This window comes from Gracilinanus agilis, chromosome 1 (assembly GCF_016433145.1).
Source record: "Gracilinanus agilis isolate LMUSP501 chromosome 1, AgileGrace, whole genome shotgun sequence".
Lineage (NCBI taxonomy): Eukaryota > Metazoa > Chordata > Mammalia > Didelphimorphia > Didelphidae > Gracilinanus > Gracilinanus agilis.
The window spans coordinates 293,499,401-293,519,036 of NC_058130.1; the positions used below are offsets into that span (position 1 = coordinate 293,499,401).

Consider the following 19,636-nt stretch of genomic DNA (forward strand, 5'->3'; position numbering starts at 1 on the left):
TCACCACAGAATTTATCTCTCCACAGTAAAAAATAAGATAAAAAATTTATAACTTGTATGCATTATTGCAACTATTTGGCCATTAGCTATTACAGCTTTTTTATCTCTTTTCATTGAAATACTGAAATGAGATATTAACATTGCAATTTTTATATAAATTGATCAGTGATCAGCAAATACTTTAATAACCATCTCACGACTTCAAAAAAGACAGATAGCATTTAACCTGAGACTAAATCTGTTGTTGGTACATTAATATCTTTAGATATTTCTTCTTTTGTTGCATTAATTTATACTGACAGTGGTGTTCCATGATAAAGAACTAAAAAGTTGTTAAAAACATGGCTTTTATGGAAAAAAAAACTTGGTTAAAAAAAAAAAGGAAATCACAGAAATCATGTTCTCACAGTATCCAGAAGCTAGAATAACAATGTGCTTCTTTATTGCACGTCAAATCAAGAAGATACAAAAGCCATTTCTCCACAGTCCAAAATTGAAAGCCAGGTTCATCTCAACTGGAGTCGGAATGTACTGATTTCCATGGGACTCATGTTGATTTCACTTATATTTTTAGCATCCGGAAGTGAATGCATCAAAGATAATGATGATGGTATAAGACTCTGAACAGTAACTTCATTAAACAGCTTGTGCACCAACAGCTAAAAAAATGATAAAAGAGATTCATATGTTTAGATCAAATTTGAAGAGAAAAAATACAAAATTTCTTACACATTCCTTTAATTTACATTAATTTAGGTTTCTGTAGTTGTTTACTCAGCTTTCCCAATAAACAATTTCAAATGATATATCATTAAAGATAAGTTATTAATTATTATCATGGACAAGACCTTATGGCAGGTGTTAGAATGGAGAGGATTAACTTAAATTTACGTTTTGTTCCCAACATCATGATTTTTAAGACTAACACATGTGCTAATTGTATAGATTAATTACCTTACCTAAAGAACCATACCCACAAAAACTCAAGGAGAATTTTATTTTTATTTTCCTTTTTTTATTTAGAATATTTTTCCACGGTTATGATTCATGTCCCCTCCCCATCCCCCAAACTGATGAGCAATTCCACTGAGTTATATGTGTATCTATCATTTTTCAAAACCTATTTCCATGTTATTCATATTTGCAGTAAAGTGATCTTTTAACATCCAAACCCCAATCACATCCCCATCGAACCATGTGATTGATCATGTTTTTCTTCTGCTTTTCTGCTCCCACAGTTCTTTATCTGGATAGCCTTTCTCATAAGTTCCTCTGGATTGTCTGGATCATTGCATTGCTACTAGTAGAGAAGTCCATTACATTCTATTTTACCATAGTGTATTGGTCTCTGTGTACAACGTTCTCCTGGATCTGCTCCTTTCACTCTGCATCAATTCCTGGAAGTCTTTCCAGTTCTTTATTCCTTTCAGCACAATAATCTTCCATCACCATCAGATACCACAATTTGTTCAGCCATTCCCTAACTGATGGACACCCCCTCATTTTCCAATTTTTTTTGCCACCACAAAGAGCATGGTCATAAACATTTTTGTGCAAGTCTTTTTCTTAAAGAGAATTTAAAAGAGACAAAATTTTAAACTATCTATTGCAGTTTCAGCAGTCCACAAAAGACTGTATATGTGAACAAATATGAAAATGTGAACAAATGAGCATTCTTAGGTTTTTTCTCCATCTATCTTTTTCCTTTAACGTCAAGATCAACTCAGGCTGGCATAAGAGAGGACTTGGCTCTAAAGAGATCAGGAGTTCTTCCCATTTTTTTGTGTTAAGTATCTTAATGAAAGTCTGGATCTATGAACTCTTTCTAAATAAATGTAAATAAATAAATATCCTTAACTAAAGGAAATGCTAAATTTCAGTTAGAGTTTAGTGAAAGTAAAGATATAGGGTTTTTTTTTTCTGTCCAAATTCATGAATAGACCTGAAATCTGTCCAAAGAACTTCAGTTAAGAAGTACTGAAATAAATGTATTATCAAGTTCTTTTAGTGTGTGGAGAACAGTGTGAAGATGAAGATAATATGGAAGCTGTGGAGGTTGTTAAATGGAAGATTGGAAATCACTGATTTAGATATTTTAAAAATATGAAAAAAAAACCCAATTTAAATGTCACTCTACTATTACAAGAGCAATTAATCAATATTTAGGAGATAATTAGTAAAGAAACATATCTTCTAAAGTCAGGAAGACCTGAACTCAAATCCAGTTTTAGACAATGACTAGTTGTGTGTCCATGGGCAAAACACTTAAATTCTGTCTGCCTCAGTTTCCTTAACTTTAAAGGGGGGGGTTGATAATAATAGTCCATCTATACTTCAGGGATCATTATCAATTGAGATATTTATAAAGTGCTTAGAAAGGTTTAATAAATGATTATTTCATTCCCTAATGTCTGGATAATGAAAGTAAAGCTGACAGAATTATATTTTAGGGATTTAAAAATAATCAAAGGCTACCCGGTTCATAATTTTCATCAAGACCGTTGGTTAAAATAATGTATAAGCTTTATTTAGATTTGATTTTCTAAACTATACATTACACATATTCCTTCCTATTTAACAATTTTACAAAAATCATTCTGGTAGCTTTATAGAAAAGGGGACTGGAGTTGAGGAAGAGCAATCAGGAAGCCATTGTAGCAGTTCAGAAAAGTGATTGAAGGTGGTCATGACATCCAGGTAGTCTGAAATCTTAAATTGTCTCTCCTGGATCTATGTTCCAGGTCAGCTGTTTTGTTTTTTTTTTTGATGAAGTAGTTCATATTTTCTTCTATTTTTTTCATTCTTTTGATTTTGATTTATAGTTTCTTGATGTCTTATTAAGTCATTAGATTCTAATTGACCAATTCTTTTTGATCCTACTTTTCCTTTTGATTTATTCTTCTTTTCAAATCATTCATTTGATCTTTCAACTTTTTTGTCTCATTTTCCAATTGGTCAATTTTGGCTTTTAAGGCATTTTTTTTTTAGTTCATGTGCCTACATTTCCTACATTTGCTTTTTAAGTTTTTTTTTTTTCCCTTTTCCTAATTTTCTTCAATCTGTTTTATTTGGTTTTTGAATTCTTTTCTGAGATCTTCCCTGGATTTTTTAAAGTTCTGTTTGATGTTCCTTGGGTCTGCCCTCTTCTACTGGTTCTGGACTCTGTTCTTTATCTCCATAAAAGCTTTCAATAGTAACTTCCTTTTTTTCTTCTTCTGTTCTTTCCTTATTCTTCTTTCACCCCACCCCACCCCAACTCATGGACTGTATAACTCACTGTTCTTCTGTTTGTTTACTGGGTGTTTGAGCTATTCTGCCCTGAACCTAAGATTTTTTTCTTCTGCTCTGCTGGTATACTGGATTAGGCTGGTGGAGCTGTCTGGCTGAGCTAATCTGCCCTGAGGCCAAATATTTACCAGCCACCCTGAAGAAGCTTAGGGTGCCCAACCAGCTGGTCCTCCTCCCCTTTCCTCTCTGCCAGCTGCTGTCAGAGCTCTGAGTTTTGAGTGGTAGTACAGAGGTACCCTGTCGTGGAATCCCACAGTTAGCCCAAGTTTTAATGCAGGTCTGTTTCAGTGCAGTAGATGGGAAGGGGTGTTGGGTCTCTCCCTTATACCATGGAAATCGACTCTCTCTGTCTACCTTTCAAATTGAGTGTTCAGCAGGAGAGTCCTGTGGTTCTGTCTTATTGGGTTTGGATTTCTGTCTTTTTTTTGAAATGCTTTTTAAAGATTGGCATGGAAGGATAGTCAGAGAAGTTTTGGGTTTTCCTGCTTCTAAGATGCCATTTTCATTTCTGGTCATTTCTAAATCATACTTATTGAATTCCTGGCCATCCTTCTCATTCTCCTCCCCAAAAGAATTTGGATTTTGCCTCTGGGACCCTGAACTTTCTGTTTTATCTTGTCTTTTTAGCCACTGCCAAATAATGAAGCTATGAATGTACAAGGGCTATCTGGATTGCTAATATTTGCATGCTGAGTGCTTAGCATTGTACCTGGCACATACTAAGCATTTAATATTTTTCCTTTATTTAGAAACAGGGAAGTTTAGAACAGGGATGGGTTAGAGGAGAACAGGGAGATTACAGTGAATTCTGTTTGAAACATCCTGGATTTGAGATGTCAAATACATAATGTTTGTGTGTGAAGTATTCAAGGGAATCTGAAAGAGTCTGAGGCTAGATATAGAAGATCTGGGAGTCACAGAAACACTATGGTTCGTTTGTAACTGATAATAATAATAATCTGAATTAAATTACTTTTGCATCATTATTAGTATTTTTCACATCATTACAGTATATTCTGTACAATTATCTATGCCAGAAGAAAATTTTTAAATTTTCTATTAGTTCAGGAAAAAAACTTTAAAACATACCTTTCCCTGAGTAAGTGAGCAAGGTACGCCACTTCTATTAGAGAATCTACAATCAAATCCCTTTCTATGAAATATCAAGGCAGTTTCATCAGATGGTCCACTTTCTTCCTGGAAATAAAGAATACATCAACTCATCACAGACATTACAATAAATTTTTAATGAAACATGACATAGCAATTGGGCTCAAATCACAATTATTCCTATTATAAATGCTAATTTTGTTGACATTTAATTTAGATATCACAACTTTCTCTCCAACTGTTTTCCTTCTCTCAACCTCTCCCCCAATTCCATCCTTTGCAAGGGGAATTGTGTCAGGAGATTCAGATTATAATCCTGTCTGATTTATTAATATTTGAAAGTCCCTTAGCCTTCCTCTCCCAAATTTTCCTCACAGTCTGCAAAGCTCTTGAACTTTTTTCCTGAAAGCAATTCACATTCTAAATAAAGTCAATTTTTTTCCTATAAAGAATTAATCACTTCTTCAAATAAAGTACTTCAATGAAGTATATCTGATCTGCATATTAGCTGAATAAACTGCAGGATAAGTTAATTATGATCTGGTCATTGATAGTTTACACTCTATTTTTCATTTAAAATTACATTATTTATTGAATATCCTTTTACATTATTACATAAATACCCCCCCCCAAATCTGCTCATACAAATAATATTTAAATAAAATTACATTTAACACATGGTAGATAAACACTTTTTTTTTGGCAAAACATAGAATTCAGAGAACTAGTGAATATAACATTTGAATTCATATTGCAAAAGATACTCTTATAGCATTGAGATATGGTAGAATGCTAAACATGACATGGCCATAAGCATACTTTCTATATTTAGAAATTTTTTATATTCATCTGATAATCTTAAGAGGTCACAAATATTCTAAATCTTTGAGTATATGATTTTTAAATTATTCTAAAATTTTTAGTTATGGCTGAAATGTGATAAAACATTTTATTTGTGGGGACCAGGAAATAAAGTTATATATCCTAGATCAAAGATACATAGTTAAAAACTAGGCTAATAATTTGATTTAAATGATCTAGTCTCTATCTACAGTATTAAAATTGAAGACATTCTATACCAACATCAGTAGAATATAAAATTTTTAAATGTACTATATGTAGTATTCTTTGTGAACAGCTACAAATACCTTTAACATTTCATTTTAATTCGTTTGAACATTTTATTTTAAGCTGTCTTCACATCAGCTTTTTGGTTAGGAAAGACTAGATGTAATAAAACCTTATAACAATAACACACACACACACAGTAACACCAATAGATTTTGTTTGAAGTAAAGGGGGAAAAAAGTCAAACAATTCTTCATGAATCACCAAAAGATGTTAAGTGGCATTTATTGAAAAAGCATGCTACATAACTGATAATTTTTAAAAATAAAATGCTTAAAGTAACATATTATAAGTCTTACCCACAAAAAAAAAAACTACTTCATCATAAAAATTTCTTGTTTTCATCTTACTTTTTCTTTTCTTTCTCTGACTCTCCCATATATATAGATGCTAATTTCTCTTAAACTTTTTATTTTTAATTTCCCTTGGTTTCCTTGGATTGTTAAACATGATAATATAGAAATGGGAGGTGGAGATAACCATCTTGAAAGGTAAAAAGGGAATCATGCTTCAAAGCTTAATGTAGCTAAAAGCACTTCATTCTCACAGACCTTTTCTCTCTTTTACTAAATTCTAAGTTCCTTTAAAGCAATGACTATTGGATACTGAAGAGTAAACGCACTGAATGACAAGAAGAGCGAGTGCCATGTTTTCCATAGGGTAGGCATACAAATGTTTGTTAAATGAATAGCCATGGCTTTGTGAGTGCTGTCCTTGCATCTTTTTTTTTTTTTAAACCCTTGTACTTCGGTGTATTGTCTCATAGGTGGAAGATTGGTAAGGGTGGGCAATGGGGGTCAAGTGACTTGCCCAGGGTCACACAGCTGGGAAGTGGCTGAGGCCAGGTTTGAACCTAGGACCTCCTGTCTCTAGGCCTGACTCTCACTCCACTGAGCTACCCAGCTGCCCCATGTCCTTGCATCTTCAACTTTACTTTCTTCATATTTTACTGAAAGAATCTAATTCAGAATAATTCGCGGCCTCCCCAACTTACAGAATCCTATATTTCACAAAATGAAGTTTGCCTACTCATTATGATCCTTTAATTTAGCTTTTGGTGCATAAGATTTCTTGAATATCCTGACTTTGTAGAACTCCACAGATCCAGAAATACTAAGAGAATTAATTATGACTTATTTTTAGCAAGAGCAGAGTAGAGATTTTTTGGGTCATGTGACCAACATGGTGGTAGAATAATTCCTTATTATAAGAAGGAAATATAGTCTAAATGTGGATTATTACAACTTAATCCACAGGACAAAGAGAATACCCCAAAGTAAAATCCTTATGAATTAATAAGAGATCTGAAATTCTTAAAGTGCTTACTCAGAACCCTTTACCCAACAGTCTCCAGGGTAGAAGCACAAACTGATTTGCTGGCTTGTGATTGGAGGCCATTTAGAGATTCTCTGGCCCACCTCCACTTATTCTGACTCCCTTAAAGTCAATAGCAGAAAATACCAACCCTGAAATTAATGGTGTGTGTGTGCACACACACCATTAATTTTAGGATTGGTTAGTGCTTATGTCCCCCTTCAGGAGACTTACATTGAAAAACCAACAGAATTTTAAAACAAACAAAAAAAGATAAATAGTAAACACTCAAAGAAAATATTTCTTAAATACTTAAAGACAACGCTAAATAATCCAATGCCTAATGAAATACTGAATAGTGCAGACTCCCAAGAAAGCATGGACTAAGAAATTCCAGAATGTGTTTGAATGAGTAATGAAATCCATAGAAGGAAGAAGAAAAAAGTAGGTCAGAACTTGTAGATTTTAATGAAGAATTTGTAAACTATTAGATTGAAAAAACTGGATTTACAATAAAATTTCTATAGAAGTGTGAGATTTAGAACACAATAATACCATGTAGTGGGAAAATTTGGCAAAAGACATACAAAAGGGAACAAAGTAAAAAAAAAAAAAAACCACAAAAGAAACTTTGAAGCAGAGACAATTTAAGGATTGTAGGTCTCCCAGAAAAACATTTCCTAAACCATCAAAATGTGGAAAATAATACAAGAAAATTTCTCAGGACATATTAACATAGACAACAAAACTCTAAAACAGAATCAAAAGAATATTGAAAGAATAAAACAAAAGCCTAGAATTCTACTTCACATTCAAAATCATAGAAGGAATGAGAAAAAGAGAAATAGTGCTCAAAAGGTAACCCAAAATGACATAATCTGCAAAGCTAAACCTAATCAAAACAAACAACTCAAACATGAGCAATATTTGATTTGCAAATATCCCCGAGTAATAGAAATACAAAGAAATAACTCCCTCCCTTTCCCATATTAGAGAAGGCATCATCTGACAAAAAGATATACATATATATAAAACTATCCCTACACAGACCTGGTATGGTATAATCTTGTTTGGTCATAATATATAATCTTTGTGATACATTATTGTAGTTTCCTGGCTAATAATTTATTTAGTGACAAATATCCTGATACCTAAACCAGGAAAAGCAAAAACAGAAGGAAATTATAGACCAATTTCATTAATGAATATAGATGTAAAAATGATAAATAAATTATAAACCAGGAAACTACAATAATAAATTACAAAGAAGAATTGGAAACTATTACCAAACATATGAAAAAATAAAGTTTTATATCACTAAGAGAAATGTAAATCAAAATAATTCTAAGGCTTTGTTTTATCACAAGCAAATTGGCAAAGGTGAGAAAAGATGGGAACAGTAAATGCCAGATTGTTTCTGAAAAGAAAGACCCATTAATATAAGGTCAGAGAGCTGTAAATTCGAATAACCACTCTGGAAAACAATTTGGAATTATATCAAGCAAGTGACTAAATTGTCCACACCCTCTGACTGAGAGATTCCACTCCTACTCTCTTAGGTATGGAACACTTTGCTATAATGTCAGATTTTTAAAATGTGTTCTCCGACATTTATTTATTTTTATTTATTCTTTGATTTAAAGGATAGTTCTTTGGAAAGGGAGGGACAATACATTGGGAAATATAGATGATGTAAAACCAAAAGATATCATTAAAAATTATTTTTAAAAAAGAGTCAAAGTAGAGCCTTAACTCTAGTAAACTCCAACTTCTGATTCTTATATTATGAAGATGAGCCTTTCCTTAAGTTGACTAGTAATAACAGCACACATTTATATACTGGTTTAAAGTTTATGAAGTGCTTTTCATACCTTATATTATTATAATGATCCTATAATATTAAAGCTAGAAATATCTGACCATCTAACAACTTACTTGAGCTTTCAGTCACTTATAGTCAACATCAGTGAAATTCTAAGACTGGCAGGCAAATGGGAAAGATAACAAGGAGTTAATTATATATTTTGTTCTTAAGAATTATATCAATAGACCCATCAGGGTCACCTTGCTTGTACCAGTACAGGAAACCAGGCAGGCTGGCTGAGAAGTGAGATGAAAAAGATAATAGTATACTCATTTTTATCAGCAGAGATCCTCCCCATCCCTGGTGCTCTCTCTGGACTTATTCCTTAATAGTTAGAAAATACTTAATTCTTCTTTTTCTCCCTATCTCTATGATATTGAATCATAGATTACTAAAGAGAAAACTCTGCTCTGAAATTCTGAGAAGATAAAAGGGCTGGATATACAGATCTAGGAATCCTGGAAGCTGAGGTTATCAAGGGAATAGAGGAGGAAAAGAGAAGAGTCCCTCATGTATTAATGGTAGGAATCTTTTTATCAAGAGTCCTCAAAGTACAAGAATCAGACATTTCTAAAATCTAAGATTTTCCTAAGACCAAGCAATAATCTTTTTTTTTCTTAAAGAAAATTTTTAGTGATACCTTTTCTTTCTCCAGTACCTGCATTTCCCAGGGTAATCTCCCTTTCCTCTCCCAGGAAATCATCTTTTATAATAAAGAAAAAAAGAGCAACCTCTAATGTCTGTTATTTCTTTTTTAATTTTTAATGAGTTTTTTATTAATTTTTTAAACCGTAATATCTTTATATATATCCTTCTATATTAATTTTTTTATTTGTTACAGGGCTAGGCAATGGGGTTTAAGTGACTTGCCCAGGGTCACAGAGCTAGGAAAGTGTCTGAGGCCAGATTTGAACCTAGGACCTCCTGTCTCTCCTGGCTCTCAATCCACTGAGCCATCCAGCTGCCTCTGTTATTTCATTCCTATTAACCTCATGTCTTGCCTGCATTTAACACTATGCCACCTAGATTTATCTCTTTATAAATTAGCAAACTTTTCTTCATCTCATACTCCTCCTACCATCTGGTTCTAAGAACTAATTTGCAATCCATGGAGATGAGAACAAGGAGGGATACTTTTATATATACTTTAAAAAATATTATTTTAAATTCCAGAAAATTGGGCTCCTTATGACACATAGGTTTTTTATTTTTTAAAATGAAGTGCATGTTTTTTTTTTAACCCTTACCTTCCTTTTTTTTTTAACCCTTACCTATTCTGTCAATACTGCGTATTGGTTTCAAGGCAGAAGAGTGGCAAGGGTAGGCAATGGGGGTCAAGTGACTTGCCCAGGGTCACACAGATGGGAAGTGTCTGAGGCCAAATTTGAACCTACGACCTCCCAGCTCTAGGACTGGCTCTCAATCCACTGAGCTACCCAGCTGCCCCTGAAGTGCATGTTTTTAACCATGCCTTAAAGCACAAATTAAAAAAAAAAAAACACAAGGGGCTTGATTTTCAAATGCTGGTGGAGGGAAAATAAAAAATTTCCTAGGGCTCACAAAAAGTTGAATACTGGGTATGATTGTATCTGTAATATTCAGTCATTTTTAGTTTTATAATTTGTTCACAAAGTCATTAATCCTGATATTTGTCTCTCTCCTTTACCAATTTTTATTTTCTGGTTCATGGCCACTTTCCTAAATACCAAAAAATTTAAAACTGCCATCTTAACAATCTCCTACCCCTTAAGTATTAATATTTTTCTTAAATTTAATGAATATGTTCTAGTCTCTCCATTTCAGTCACTAGTGAAAATATTAACCATCAAAAGGTCCAGGCTAATTTCTTATTTCCTTCTAAGCATATACCACATCAATTCCAAGTACTTCTCTACTCATTTAAGAATGGGATTAAGTCCCTAACTCCTCATTCTTTTCAATAAAAAAATTATCCATCCTTAAATATAGAAATAATTGGTAGAATTTAAACAAAAATATTCTTAATAAGTTATGAATATCATGCTTCAAAGGCATACATTAATTATGAGCTTCCTTTTTTATTTCTAACATACTTTCATATTATTTATGTTTGATGTATCATTCTGAAGGGAAATTAAAAAATAAAAGAAAGAAACAAATTGTATATTTCTCTGAATTTTTAGGAAGTGTATCTAGAGAGATGAACTCAATATACCAAAAGGTGAGAATAACCTCTGCTGCTCAATGAGAGATAGTTTGGACTCTGGAACACTTGAGTCTAAATCCTGACTCAAAGACACAGTAGTTGTGTGACCCTGGGTAAGAGATAACACATTCAATGCCCCAAGAAAGTAGCAACAGCTGTGGGCAAATTAATCTCTCTCACATCCTCAGTTTCCTCATTTGTAAAATGAATAATAGCACCTACAATACTGAGGTTCAATGTGATAATAAATGTAAACCATGGGGCTAGTCTTAAAGCTCTATGTAAATGTTTGCTATGATTATTACTATCATTATTTCTTGAATAGGAGAGTTATTAAAAATTTTTTTAAACATTTATGATATATCCCCCTCACAACAAATAAAATTGTCTTTTAAAGCCTTAAAGCTCTATATGAATGTTAGCTATGAATATCGTTATTATTATTTCTTAAAGAACTCATATATATTTTAACTTTTAAAACATTTATGATCCATTCCCCAACACAATAACATAGATGCCCTTTAAAGACATATAACATACCTTTGCTTGTATTGTCCTTAGATTAACTAGGTGAATGTCACAAGGCATGGATGATACAAGTAGAGAAAATTCATTCAGGAGGTGAGGAATATTTATGTCTGGATTTATAGTCATTGTAATGACTGGATGATTTAAGAAAGAAGAAGTTATGTGGCTAAGAAATGAAGGATAACTGACTGGCTTCGTATCTTCTTTCTATTAGAAAAATAAAAAAGTAAAATTACTTAGAAATTTAAAATACTTTCATTTCTACATATATTAGATATAGTGGCTTATATATATCTTATAATTACATTTTTCATTTTTATATTTATGACCTTTTGTAAAAAATAGCATATCAAAACTTCAAAAGTAATAAGATCGTACCCCAAAGAGATCATAGATAAACAGACTTGTACGAAAATATTCATAGCTGTGCTTTTTGTGGTGGCAACAAATTGGAAAAGGAGGGTATGTCCTTCAATTGGGGAATGGCTGAACAAACTGTGGTATATGCGGGTGATGGAATACTATTGTGCTAAAAGGAATAATAAACTGGAGGAGTTCCAGGCGAACTGGAGAGACCCCCGGGAACAGATGCAGAGCGAAAGGAGCAGAGCCAGAAGAACTCTATACACAGAGACTGATATACTGTGGTAAAATTGAATGTAATGGACCTCTGTACCAGCAGCAATACAATGACCCAGGACAATTCTGAGGGATTTATGGTAAAGATGCTGCCCACATTCAGAGGAGGGACTGCAGGAGAGGAAACATATAAGAAAAACAACTGCTTGAACGCATGGGTCGGGGTGGACATGATTGAGGGTGTGGACTCGAAACTATCACACCAATGCAACTACCAACAATTTGGAAATTGGTCTTGATCAAGGACACATGACAAAACTAGTGGAAATGCGCATCGGCCATGGGTGGGGGAAGTGCGGGGGGGGGGTGAAGGGGAAAGGAGGAGCATGAATCATGTAACCATGTTAAAAATGTATATTAATAAATGTTAAAAAAAATGGTTTGTTAAGTTGAAACCTTAACAATATATCCCCCAATTTTTTTTATCTGTTTTTCCAGTTAGTTGTTTTATGTTCTTTCAATTTTCTTTAGTCTTTTCCCTTTTTTCTTTCTGTCTCACATAATCATTGGTAATATTTGGTTTATTTACTTTTTTTGGAAGTTTGATGCTTAGTCAAGGTTTAGCACTTCTTGCATCAAGTTATTAATTCTCTTTCTTTCATGACTTTCATTTCTTTTCCATTTTTTTCTCTAGAATTCTTGTTTTACTTTTAAAACATTTTAAAGATACTTTTAAGGTCTTTAAAAAATGTTTGTTTTCTCTAGGAATTCTAACTGAATTTGGAGTCAACATTTTTTTCCCTTTGGGTTTCTGCATATAAATGTTTTTACTTGTAGATATTCTTTTTTAGGCAGTTTTGCTTGTATATGTTTCTTCCTGGTTTCTGTCTTGCATATTTGTGTCACAATAGCTTTTTATGTTAAGATTATTTTTTTGTTTGCTCATTCTTGCATCTTACTTTCTGACTTTGATTTTGCTATTAGGGCCTGGTGCACTTCTGTAAGGTAAGGTCCTGTTGCTGCTTTCTTGGGATATTGAATATGTTATTCCAGGATCCTCTAGGGCAGCTCAGACTAGCTTCCAAAATGGTCTGATGAATGTTAACATGAATGCTGATCTGAGCCCTTTAAGGTTATGGCCCAGGGTTAGGTCTGTCCAAGACTGCTACTGAACTCAGACACTATCCAACAGCTGGGAAGCTCTGTTGGTTCAGTGACAGAACTGCTGGCTCCCTGTTAGTCTAGGATTCATACATTTGCTATTCTTTTGAAGGCTTCAGATTGGGTTAGAAGCTGGGAGTGAGACCCTGCTATGCTTCTGAGGATCTAAGCCACATTTCTGCTACTAACTTTGGAGTTCTTTTTTATACTTTTTTTTTTTTTTTTTTACCACTCTGTTCTCTTTGGCTAGGGCTTACAGTCACTACCCATAAAGACAAGTTTTGGTCATCCAGAATCTATGAACTGAAACTGAGTAATCCGTGACAATGTAGTTGGTACCTATTCCTGCATATTGTACATAGTGTCCTGGTATGGATCTGGGACCTCCTTGTGCATCAGTGTAACTGGATGCATCAGTGTAACTCAGAATATCTCTGCACAGACACTGTTTTCAGTGTCCACAGAGCTCTCTGTCTCCCTCTGGTAACCTGGGTTTGGAAAATGATTTATTGTGACTTTTCTTGGCAATATTTGGTCTGGTAATCTGCATCTGTTTGGAAAAGTTTTGGAGGGGAGCTCACTGTGATGCAGACTATCAGTTTGAAAGGGCTATGAAAAATGTGTTGGAGACACTTTCATTACTTCAATGGACATTTTATCATATTATATTAGATATTTTAAAATTCCTGGAATGTGTAGTTTGGGATTTAAATAGATATGGTACTATGTAACTTATACAGAAACCAATCACTTTCTCATGATTTTTTTTCATACCTAAGTAGATTATAACTTCACGTGTATCCATCCAAAACTATTTACATAGCAAATAACATACTTTGGAGATTCAGTATGCACTGAAGAGATAGAATACTATGTATTTCCAGTATAAAACAAAAGATATATTTAAAACATCTTTTTTTAAATTGTCAAAATATTGCCTCCTGTTTTGTTCTCATTTTATCTTCAGTAGCAAAAAATGGTTTCCCATACATGTTTATGCAGTGTTATTGTGTCAAGTATTGCTATAATTTCTATACTGAAATACAAATATAATCATATGTGCATACTCAAAAACAAAAACACTAAATAGCATCATTTCTTACCAGAGTTGAGGATACAATACTACATAAATCAGAAATGTTAAATTAAAATAAATATAGATGATGTTTCATCAACTGTCTTTAAATTGCATTTAAAGCTAATTGAACCTAATTAAAGAGAAAAGAGATGCCTTACTTACCAGCTATGTTTGAAACAGAAATTTAGACAGATCTCTCATTACCAGAAAAAAATCATTAATATTCCAGTACTGAATTCGTCTGTGAAACTGAGCATTAATAGCATAGGTGTCAAATGAAAATTCTAGCAGTTTCCCAGCATAAGATAAACAAAAAGTACATTGAGCATTTTTTTAACACCCCAGTGGGTGAAGATACATATGTAACCTGAAGTATGTGAAATTAACATTTGGAAGAATGAAGTTTAACTAGTTAGTGGACTTGGGATCAAATCACACCTTTGGCAAAACTTGTGTAATTTCAGATTAGTCAATTAACTTTGAGTTAAGACCTAGGTCTTATTTTTCTCATTTGTAAAATGAGAGAGACTAGATGCTCTCTCAAGTCACTCCATTTTTAGATTTATCATCTAATGCAATCAGAAATTATCATTCTTTCAGCTGGTGGTCTACTGTAGTCATGTCAATAAAATTAAAAGGCAAAACTAGAAAGTTGAAATAAATTAACAAAATATGCCTTGAAATTCTAGACCTTTTAAAGCTACTTGCAAATAATCTCTTTCCTTTTATATGGTCTTTAATTAGACTAGATACAATTGTAAACTCAAAAAAAATTAGTAATCTCAAACACATATTTTCAAAAGGTCTCTGATGAAAAACTAATTTTTTGCTTAAATTTATTTTAGAAAAAAAATTAAGTGAATTAAATAAGATGCAACATGGTGAATTGTGTGGATGATGCTAGATGTTTAAGACTATGAATATAGGCTGCTAGATTCTTCTGCTTCTAGACTAAGTGTACACATAAATGTTCCTGATTGTAATCAACCTGAATAAATTTAACTAGGAACTTTAAAAAAATATTTATACTCAGATAAATCTTAAAATATTTCCCCTAAAATATTCTAAATGATGGTAGGAGGCTTAGATTTTAAACAACTATTCCTGTTTCTTTCATTTAATTAAACAAATTTGAATGGAGTATATACAGTTCTCTTTCTCTCAGGTCGTGATACATGGAAGTTACAGCAATAGGAATGGGAAAGAAAAAATGAATGAAATGCAAATGCTTTTGATTTGATAAAAAGATATTAAAGTATAGACCGATGTAAATGTACAGTTAAGATATTTAATCTATTTTTTTATTCTATAGAACCAGAGGACTGTTGACCTCTAAAGTTCCAACTCTTGATCCTATGATCCCTAAAAGTGGAACACCCCATTTCCCCCTTATCTCTCTAAGCAATTTAATGTATATTATGTTTAGAACAGCATCTAAGATTAAGTTTTACTTAAATTCTGTTTCTTATATCACCATAATTATTTTAAGAATCTTGCTTCCTGAACATTCAAGAAAGCTGTCCTATACAAATGTTATTTTTTAGAGATGAAAATATATCAGTAAAAATGATAAATATATTGAAGCAAAATCTAAAAATGTGCAACATGTAACACTTATGGCTCTCCCACCCTCCACAAAGGGATGGATTGGAGATATTCTGTCATAGCTCTTCATTTGAGTCCCTTTAGATCTTTATAATTTTGTTATATTTATTTTTGATTTTTTAAGGCAGTTATTCTTCCCAGGGTGACTGGCATAGATTAGTTGTTTAAATGATTGTTTAATCTGACTGATTCTTTCTATTTATATTGTAATCACTGTGAATACTGTTTTCTTAGCTTTGCTTCCTTCACTGTGCATCAGTTCATATAAATCCTTCCATGCTTCTCTGTATTCATCACAGACATCGTTTCTTCCTGCACAGTAATATTGTATTACATTCATGTAACATAATTTATTAAGTAATTTCCCTACTGATGGGTGTCTACTTTGTTTCTAATTCTTAGATATCATAAAAACTGCTGCTAAAATATTTTGGACTCTATGGGGATTTTTTTTCTTATTAATGACTTCCTTAAGGTATAAGAGTGGTAATGGAATTCCTTGTTCAAAATGTATTGACATTTAAGTCACTTTATTTGCATAGTTTCAAACTGCTTTCTTAAATAGTTGCATCATTTTACAACTCCATCAACAATGTATTAGTGTGTCTATCATTCCAAAATCCCTCCAATATTGACTGCCATTTTTTTTAAGCCCTTACCTTCCATCTTAGAATCAATACCATATATTGGTTCCAAGGCAGAAGAGCAGTAAAGGCTAAGCAATGGGGGTCAAGTGACTTGCTCAGGGTCACAGAACTAGGAAGTATCTAGGCCAGATTTGAACCCAGGACCTCCTATCTCTGGGCCTGGCTCTCAATTCACTGCCATTTTTTGACAAACCTCATGTATGAGATCAAACCTCAAAGTGTTATGATTTGCATTTCTTTTATTACTAATCATTTGAGCATTCTGTTATGTGGTTATGAATATTTTACAATTCTTTTGGGAAGTATTTGTTTACATCCTGTGCCCACTTATCTATTGGGGATTATTTGTCTTACATGTTTTTATTGCTAATATATCTTGGATGCCAAACCCTTATCAAAGGAATTTGATATAAAAATTTTCCCATTTGATCACTTCCTTTCTTATGTAGGTAAATTAATGTTGATTGTACAGAAGCTTTTCAGTTCCAAACATTCCAAGTTAATGATTTTAACTTTTCAAGTGCATCTATTTCTTGTTTGCTTAAGAATACACCTTCCTATGGTAGTGAGAGGCATATGATCTTTTCTTTTTCTAATTATTTAATAGTACAATCTTTTATATTAAGTCTGCTTATCAATTTAGAATGTACTATGGAATATTATAGAAGGTTCTGTTCTCAGCCCAACTTCTGCCAGAGTAGGTTTGATCAAATAAAGAGTTTTTTCCTATTTTCCACTTTATTAAACACTGAGTTCTTGAGTGGCTCCTTAGGTTTTCTCAAGTGGTTGAGTTCTATTACTTCTGATTCTCTCATATCTAGTTTTGCTTCAATGACCTATGTTTCTGTTTTTTAACTAATAACAGATAGGTCTACTGAGTGCCAATTTATAAATATAGTCTGAGGTCTAAAAGTGTTGTTATTCCCTTTTTATCTCTATTTTTTTTTTCATCATTTTCTTTGGTACTCTAGACTTTTTGTTTGGCCAAATGAATTTTGTTATCATTTTATTAAATTATCAAACCTCATAAAGTTTCCCCTTGGTAATTTGATTGGTGTAGTATTAAAAAAGCATAACAATTTTGGTAGTATTGTCATTTTTATTATATTGTCATAGTCTTGCTAGAAACACTGAAATAAACTCCATCTATTTAAGATTTTTTTTTGATTTCCAGATATTTTATGCATTTTGTAGCTATCGGGAATGAGAGTTCCCTATTGTTGCTTTTTGGGTTTTATTACTGCTATATAAAAATGGTATTTCCTTTTGAGGATTTATTTTGTAGCCTGCAACTTTGCTGAATCTATTTTAATTTAAATTAGTATCTGTGGATTTTTTTCTAGGATTTTTCAAGTCTACCAACATATCATCAATAAATGAAGATAGTTTTATCTCCTCTTTACGTATCTTTGTGTCTTTAATGTCTTTATTGTAGCATTTCCAGAACTATGTCATATAATAGTAGAGAGAGTAGCATCCTTGATTTCACTCTGTGTTTACTGGAAAAGGATTTAGAGTGTAACCATTGAATATTATTACTGATTTTGGTTTTAGATAGATGTTTTTAATGATGCTAAAAATATTCTTCTAAGCCTATACTTTGTATCATTTTTAGCACAAAAGTGTTGTACTTTGTTAAAGATTTTTTCTGCATTTATTGAGACAATCATGTGGTGATAACACTATTTTATATATGAATGCAAAAATAATAATTTTAAGAAAATTTTAAAATTTAAGGTTTTCAAAGTTTTCATTAAAGAAATAGAATTACGATTTAAGAGGAAAAACCATCAAAAATGCCAAATAATTCTTCCTACCATGTTATCTCCATTTCTTTTTTCTAATAGAATTCGAAATAAATTAGCTGTAATCTTGTTATCTTGTACACCTTGTCCAAGGCCACGATAATCATCTTGCATGAGTCTACGATCCATGATAACTTCAATCTGTCCTGAAAAAGAAACAATGAAGTGGTAGTTTATATTTATGCTTACTTTTATTTACTAAAGTCCAACAGCTTTATGGGGGGGGGTGCGGTGTAATTAGGGGCGGGGGAAGTCATCTATAGGAAAGTGACAAATCAAGAATTAAACTGAATATATATTATGCCACCTAGTGGCAACACATGGAATAGAAGAGAGAAGGTTCAAGTTGGAGTCAAGAAAAACTGAGTTAAAATCCTATTTAAGACACTAAGCTCTGTGTCCGTAGACAAGTCATTAACATATCTGTTTGTTTCCTTGTGTTTAAAATGGGGATAATGTAGCATCTATCTCACAGGGTTATTATGAGGGTCAGATGAATATATAAATCACACTACAAATCCAAAATTTTATGTTCTAGCTATTATTATTATGCTCAATATTTATGAGGCAGTGTGTTACAATGGAAAAAGAACTGGTCCTGGAATGAGGATGACCTTAGATATATTGGCTCGTGAATTGTGTGGAAATGGTAATTAATCTTTTAGTGATTTAAGTAATTTACTAAGATTATAAGTTAGAGAAAAAGTGCTGATCTGCACCAGAAGTTTTTTATACCAATGAAATCACCTGTGGTTAAAAAAATTGTTTTATCTAAAGAACAACTACAACTAATATAAAAGACAGGGCTAAAAATATAAATATGCTAAACATCAAATGTTCAAACAAGTTTAGCAACTAGCACCATCTGAAATGGTTTATTATTTATGGGTTATGAAGGAAATTCTAGTTTATAATACATAATAAATATGTTACATATCCTAGATACAACTTTTCATAATATCATTTGAGGTTTTCTTAGCAATGATATTAGAATGGTTTGCTATTTCCAAGTGACTAGCCCAGGGTAACTACCCAGCAATTGTCTTAGGTCACATTTGAATTCAGGTCCTCCTAATTTCAGACTCAGTCTCTATCTACTGTGCCACCTGGATCACACATAGAAAAAAATTAAATTTAGAAAGCACAAAATACCTAATCTTCCTTGATTATACAATTTTACCCATTGTCATGAAGCAGCATAGTTACATATGTTACCAAAGGGAAGCTACTTTATAGCAAAGAGGTGACAATGAATACAGCACAAGGCTTGAAGTCAGAAAAGACCTAAATTCAAATTCTGTTCTTCGTCTTAATCTGTAAAATTACAATGAAAAGAGGACCTAC

At 32.6% G+C, this 19,636-nt stretch overlaps 1 protein-coding gene across 1 annotated transcript in view; it reads right to left on the reverse strand.

The window, feature by feature from the left end:
• Window positions 1-373: 373 nt before the first annotated feature.
• Window positions 374-19,636, reverse strand: part of MAN2A1 (mannosidase alpha class 2A member 1) — a 220,328-nt gene continuing 201,065 nt past the window's right edge. Inside the window, 4 exon segments of the mRNA XM_044662477.1 lie at window positions 374-659; window positions 4,378-4,481; window positions 11,426-11,624; window positions 18,305-18,438. Coding sequence (XP_044518412.1) covers window positions 507-659; window positions 4,378-4,481; window positions 11,426-11,624; window positions 18,305-18,438 — 590 coding nt within the window. The 3' untranslated portion in view covers window positions 374-506.